General features: G+C 39.3%; 1 protein-coding gene across 1 annotated transcript; it reads left to right on the top strand.

Annotated features, from left to right (window-relative positions):
* Positions 1-2,862: 2,862 nt before the first annotated feature.
* Positions 2,863-7,335, top strand: LOC118740581 (mucin-5AC-like). Its single transcript, XM_036472178.1, has 4 exons — positions 2,863-4,996; positions 5,084-5,816; positions 5,886-6,907; positions 6,955-7,335. The coding sequence occupies exons 1-3, from the start codon at positions 3,434-3,436 to the stop codon at positions 6,905-6,907; spliced, it is 3,318 nt and encodes a 1,105-aa protein (XP_036328071.1). The 5' UTR covers positions 2,863-3,433; the 3' UTR covers positions 6,955-7,335.
* The last annotated feature ends 6 nt before the right edge of the window (positions 7,336-7,341 follow it).

Below are 7,341 nucleotides of genomic sequence, written 5' to 3'. Positions count from 1 at the left end.
TCTTTTGTAAACTGTCTTTGTTTATGTGTTGATTTTTTTACTTTTTTTCTTTTAAGTTTACTTAGCACAAAGGTGTTGATTCAAATACACAAATATACCTAGGAAAATTCATTAACTCTTTCGTTAGATTTTGAAGTAGGCATTGTGGGTTATGGCAGTTAGGTTTTGTTTGCTTGAGCCTCTTTTCCTTAATATATGAAGGTCACTTTTAAAAACCACAAGCACATTATTCTTCATCAATGTATATTATAATGGTAATTATCAAGTTCTGTTAAGTGTATAAAATTTAAAATATTTCATTAAAGTTATGGCATTAGTATTGCGTACTTTAAAATATACCAAACCCAGAGATGTAGAATGTGTGCTGACATAAAACTACAAATGCGTATTGAATCGAACGTACTACCTTGCTTTTATCAATTGCTTTGACACGCGAAAACACACCCTCGGTTACGATAGAAGCACTCGCAAACTTTAACAGCTGGTCTTCTATTTAATGCTCTTAACTGTAGTCTTGATTAGGGATGGGTAGTGGGGGTTTGAAATTCGATTTTTTCCGAATTTCGAACATTGCCCAAACGTTCGATATACGAATCGAAATTTGGTGGTGAAAATTCGATTTAATTCGAATTTTTTCGAATTTTCCAAAAATTTTTTTAATTGAAACTTCTTAATTGAGTTCGGAGATGTTTGCGTTAAATATTTAACACCAAGTTATAAAATCTGTATCGTTCGTTCAATTGAAAAAAAAATTAGGTGTCACACTCAAATAATCGCTTCCGCAGATGTTTACGTTAAATATTTAACACCAAGTCATAAAATCTGTATCGTTCGTTCGATTTTCAAAAAGGAGGTAGGTGTTAAATGAAAGGACTTGCAATGTAGATGTGTAATATGGTTTTAGTTTTGTGCTAATATGTAAGAAAATCAAAATCAAATTATTTAATAAGTTAAATAAATTACCCCAATATAGGTATCAATTGATGGTTTTGAATAAGCTTTATTTTTTAATTACATTTAGGAGGGGTGCCACCTGTTTGAAAAGTCGAATATGGTTAAAAAGTGTTGTGCTTAAAATACTATGCAACAATTAAAATATTTTTGAGGTGCTTGAAGAGAGTGGCCACCTGTCTAAAAAGTTAAACTCAAAATACACTGTGGGACAGCCGAAACCAGCCCGGACTTTGTTAACATTCTCTGAAAGTACCTATACCCATCTAGTAATAAAACACCCAGTGGATTTGCAAAAGTTAGCTCGTATTTGTATTTCATGGCCTACTAAAGTTTTCATGTCTCGGCCTAAGTAGTTTTCAAAAAAGTCGAAAAAATAGTTAAAATAAATGTCTGAGCGAAATCAAAGTTTAAGACATATATAATAAAATTTCATGGGAAATATTTTTTTAGAACATTTTAACCCATAGCTCGCGCCTAAAAGGCTCATTTTGACCCTTACTTCAAGAAATCCCGCAAAAAGCAAATTTGCAACTTCGTTAGAGGATTGATATATTCTAGAAAATTATTCCCCGGGAAATTTTACTAGGGGTCTTCTCAGGTAAAAGCTTCATGCCACCACGGTAGAAGCCTCTAAACATTTAAAATAAAAAATCAACAAAAAAACTAGTTTTTTACAAACAAAATTTTTAAATTTGAGTTTGGAATAACAGTTCCTTCTAGGCACAGATTTTTTCTCCCGATGCATCCGTTCGAAAATCATGTATTTTTTTTTTTACTTTTATCCCTAAGACAAATGGAGTGCCACACAAAGTGATGGCAAATTTAGTCAGAAAGAAGAAAGTTGAAGAGTTGATTTTTTTGGAAATAAAGATGAAATTCGATTTTATCCGAATTTTAGCAACACAAAGTTCGATTTCAAAAATTCGCCATTTTGGAGGTAAAATTCGATTAAAATTCGAATATCGAAGCTTCGAATATCGAATTTACCCATCCCTAGTCTTGATATGCAGCCCTTAAGTGACAAACAATTGTAGTATGCTTTCTGAGCATTGTTAACCTGGTTTTTGAGTATTCAATTAAATGACCCATTATCAGATTCTATGGAAGACTGTGCACTCAATTGCAAACTTAGCAGAGTAACTTCTTCCTTCTTCTTAACCATATCCAACTCCAATTCCGCCGGCGACATTTTTCCAATAAAAATAAATACATGTGCAATATAAATAAAAATAAAAACGTACATACATACATACATACAAGTGCACGGGTACACTTAGTTCTGGATTGAACAGGAAAGCAACTTTGCTTGCACTTTTATGGAAGTAAACCAGTATTTCCCGGTAGCGCTGATAATGGCAAAGTGATTTCAGACAAATACTCAACACTGCTACATTACTTTTTACACAATCCCAGTTCGATTTCTCTTAGTTTCTCTTGAATTTTTAAAATCCACAAGGCGTTAAACAAATAATTACTTACATATGTATCTATGTATTTTCGTAAATTAATCGCAATTTTATAAAACGTTTATCGCTTTTTACTTCCTCTTCAGGAAACTTCTAATTGGCGCGGAAACATTTAATGAAGTTGGCTGCAGCTAGCTTTTGCGTCAATTTCCCTAACCGGTTCGTGCTATTGCATTTTTGCTCCATAACCGATTGGAATGTCAAATGTGAAAAATCCACATTGTGGGCGCCCTGTGATCCTACATTCCACCCTGTACTTCCGGTAGTGCATCCCAATGACTTTCCGAGCTGTATTCCAATGACTTCCGGCGGTCCATTCCAATGAATTTCATCCCTTCATTCCATTGACTTCCGGTAGTGCATTCCAGAATTCCAGCCATTTTGACATTTGACATTTCTTTTTGACTGGAATTTTTATCGTGCTTTGCTTTGCTAACGAAATGCCAAAAAAACAATCCGAGTGGAGTTTTCAGCATTTTTTCAGCGCAATTTTTATTTTGCATAGTAATTTTCTGTAATCAAATTGGACCAAAAGCAAACGTTTACTTGCGGAACGTGTATGAAGTGAAGCGGCAATATTTTTCTATCTATAGCAGGCAAAAAATTTATTGCTTAAAGTGCTGAGCGCGTGTCACAAAACTAGCCCCAAGCGAGCAATGTTCTAAATGGTGCTCTTGGACTTTTTTACATTAGATTAAGTGATTAAAAGTGGAAACAAATAGCTTCAGACCGATGACCGATGTTTGCATGCGCAAATCTCTATGTGCCTTTTAAATCAATAACTTAAGAATTCGTGAAAAGTAAAAAATCGTGTTACACGCATTGATCCGCCGGCAGTTAACGCCATCGATTTTGCAATAGACAACTCTACCAATAACAACAAAACATTCGGAAAACCACATATTTGTAAAAAGTTTGTTATGATTATGGGCTATTGAATTGTAAACTATCACCTTTATTTATTATCAACAATTCAGTGATCATCCAAATTATCCAACCAACAGTATTTGTTGATGTTTTCTGTGGTTAGTGGAAGTGTAAGTGGTGGCAGCGGGTTTGGTGAAGAGAAGCGCCTTGACGCTATGAATGCCGTTTGTGTATATGTGTCCACGGCGCAACTAGTATTGCAGTCCGATACAACAGAGAGTAACGGACTTGGCGAACAACGTATGCTTGATCTTAGCCGTTTGTTTGGCCAACTAAGGCAACTGCTATCGTGTGCTGTATGTGCCCGTCTGCTAAATGACCCGTACGCACCACTCAATAATGCCCGCTGTCACCACAATGTATGCCGGCTTTGCGTGCGCGGCCGAAAAGCTCTGCGTCCACTATGTATAAGCTGTAAAGATCTGCAAGATTTCAAAACGTATGCCGAAAATAAGACAATGCGTTGTTTACTGCTCTGCTACAAAAGTCTTTGTGAACATTTATTGGGTACCAACTTTTACGCTCAGCTCAGTCGGCAAAAGGCGCATCAAGCGTTAACTTGCAGCGGAGAGAACGTATTCGGTGTAGCGCCAATGCCACACATGACAACTTGCGGCGACATAATTCAGGAAGGTTCCCGCTATGAGGATGTATTGAATGCCTTCAACGCTGACTTACCTCCAGTAACGCCCGTACTAAAAATACCACAACCGCTTGTCACTGCGCCAGCAGTTGGACCAATGTTTACGAGCCAAACCATGCCAATCTCCGTTAGTGCAGTTACGCCTTTAGCACCGCTTTCCGTGCCTCCCAGGAGATTACATACCCAAACTGCACCACGCTTAGCCACGCCTCCTAACCCACCGGCAGCAATCACCAACACCTCCTCCGCATTATTGCCAACACACAACACAATTATAAAACTGGAACATTCAAACACTAATCTCACTTCTACGAACAGCAACACGCATTTCGTTATGGCATCAAAAGTGAATTCAACCGTGTCACAACAACCAAATACTCAATCACATATGGTATATGTGAAGAGTATGAAGCCGGGAGTCAGCGAATCGAGTAGTGTTCACGCGGCACAGCTTCGCGCCACACAACCGCTTGCGGGAAGCAGTAACAACAGTGTAGCGAACCTTTCTTCGGCGCCGACAATTACATACGTTGGACCAAACACGCCTGGAATTGTGGTACCTATTGTCTCCTCTTCCGCCACAACCACTGCACCCTTAACTATAGCATCAGCCAAGTTACAAACGCTTAAACGTCAATTGGCGCAAGCGCAAGCTCGTGGTGGCGGACCAATCAGTTTGGCGTCGGCGGTGAAGGCTGCTGGTTTATCGCAATTAGATGCACATGGAGCACTTACTTTCAAAGTAACCGCATCAACTGCGCCTGTAACATCAGCTACAATCTCGTCGGCTACTGTTACCACAATTACAACACCCACATCGATAACCTCCGCCTGTCCAACAACAACCACTGCCACAATAACTTCACAACAAATACAAATACGAAATCCACCTTCGATAAAAACGGTTTCCAATGGCTCGGCAATGTACTCAGTGCTGTATACCGGGGTAGGAAATAAAATAACAATTAAAAGGAAGACTGATGGTGATGAGGAAAATGGACAGAGAGTAAGCTTTATTGTAAAATTTTCAAGTTTATATAAATAAAAACTTAGGAACATATATAACATTTAAAAAATATATAAAACCTTTCAGAAAAACGTTGCGACCTCTATCTCCACTTCTTCAGTGTCTACACCAACACTTGCTTCAACGAGCAACACAGTTGGCACAATACAACAGCAAACTCCGGCCAACAAGTTGAACGCAAAACGCCGTGGGTGCCGATGCGGTAATGCCACTCCTACACCGGGTAAATTGACTTGCTGTGGTCAGCGTTGCCCCTGCTATGTGGATTCCAAGTCTTGTATTGGCTGCAAATGTCGTGGCTGCCGCAATCCTCATCGTCCTGATGGTGGCAAAGTGCGTCCGGTAATACCCGAACTGGCTTGCTATGAAATTCAAATGGCAGATGAAACCCCAAGTTTAAGCCCAAGCGATTTGCAAGTGGGTAATACGCTTACTACGCGTACTCATAGTATTTCAACGGCAACAGCAACTTCGCCCATTCAACTTTCTACGCATCAACAGACCACAGCAATTGTGTCTGAGCAACATGGCTCTACGTCCACAACATTGCCATCGTCATCGGTGGCAACGGTGGCATCGCAACTGCATTTGACATCAAGCTCTTCATCGCCGTCTTCCAAAGGTGCAACGCTGATACCATTCATTAGTTTGCATCCCATTTCTTCACAGCATACGCAACAACACCAACAACAACAGCAGCAAACAACCAACATCACAAATATTGGTAGCAACCAACAGCAAACTAATATGCTGCCACTTGAATCGGTGCTCATTCAAAATGCCGAGGGTAAATATCAAGGTAAACTATGGTCATGGCTAAACTGGTAAACTAAATAATATCTCAATGCACTTTTTCTCTAATCTTTAGTTGTGAATGTCCTAACCACGGGGCCCACACACCATCAACAAAATAATACCAGTATACAGCGCATCCATAGTATTCCCCAGCTACAAGTGGCAACGTCAGTCAGTAGTAATAGTAGTGCTACCAGCAGCAACAATAACCACACTCTATTGAGTAACTTGTCGACCGTGAATATTTTATCCAATACAACTAGCAGTACCGCGGCGACTACGCCAGTTACTGTAACAACAAAAAGCGTTTTGATTCATCAACAAAATCATGCAAATCGTTTGCAGCAGCAACAACATCAATTACAACAAAAGCACCATCAGCAACAAATGCATGCACAACGTCTGACCTCTTCCAATATCATAACAACCTCTACCAATAATACAACAACTTCAGGTGTTAGCAATTATAGTGCAACGAACACGATACCCATACAACTGCAACATCACAATCAACAGCATCACCACCAGCAGCAGCAACCACAACACCAACGCCAACTGCATCAAACCCATCATCATACACATAATCAACAATTAAAATCTAACATTATTACAATGCGTTCTACAAGTGTCAACAACAGCAACCACAACAACGCCCGTCAATCACAAAACCTCACACCTTTACTGTCATCAAATGCCTCAGGCACAACCATAACCCTATCGCCTATCCTAATGTCCTCTTCGCCTAACACATTCAAGCCCGAACTATTTTCGGATTCCTCCGAATCTGATTTTATGAACTTTACTGCGGGCGCTGTTACATCAACGTCTGTCGTTAATAATGGCGGTAGCAATAGCAATGGCAACAACAACATCAATTCCAACATGATATCTACTATCTACAACAACCATAGTGGCCTCCAAAGCACGCCAACGACAACACGAATCACATCATTACCATCACTGAGTAGTGGCAGTACAGGCAGCGCGAGTGGCAGTGCCAGTCGCATGAGTTTGGGTATGAACATGAATATGAGCGGGTCAGGATCGCACATAACGCCTGCTTTGCTGGAAGTAATTGAAGCGAGTGATTTGTAATTTGGGAGAAAAAAAGGAGATTAAAAATGCTGATTGTATGATATAAGAGTGACGATCAAAATGTGGCAGCTGTAATGGAATAAACAAATTTATCCAAGTGTGCGGGGAATCTACGCTCAGGCTGGAGATTTGCGCGCAAAATTTGCACAAAAAACATGGCGGAATGTAAAGGGTTTAGAATTACCAATTTTGGCAAATTGGAGCTCAGTATTTACATATGTAAATCTAGGTAAATTTCATATACATAGATACTAGCGACGGGTATTTGGTGTTCTTTATTTACTCGTATCTCTGACAAAAAAAAAAAAACAAAGGATGGCTGGAGTTTTAATTTTGATTTTCTGCCAAGCGAATGTAATTATCTCTGTTGATGCTGCAGGTCTGAATAAAGTAATATTGTCTATATCATCTGTAATTGTGTTGCTAAAGTAGTC

The sequence above is a fragment of the Rhagoletis pomonella genome, unplaced genomic scaffold (genome assembly GCF_013731165.1).
Source record: "Rhagoletis pomonella isolate Grant_MI unplaced genomic scaffold, Rhpom_1.0 Rhpom_scaffold_00006, whole genome shotgun sequence".
Classification (NCBI taxonomy): Eukaryota; Metazoa; Arthropoda; class Insecta; order Diptera; family Tephritidae; genus Rhagoletis; species Rhagoletis pomonella.
Note: the sequence above shows the minus strand (reverse complement) of the source record. Positions and strands in the feature narration are given on the sequence as shown.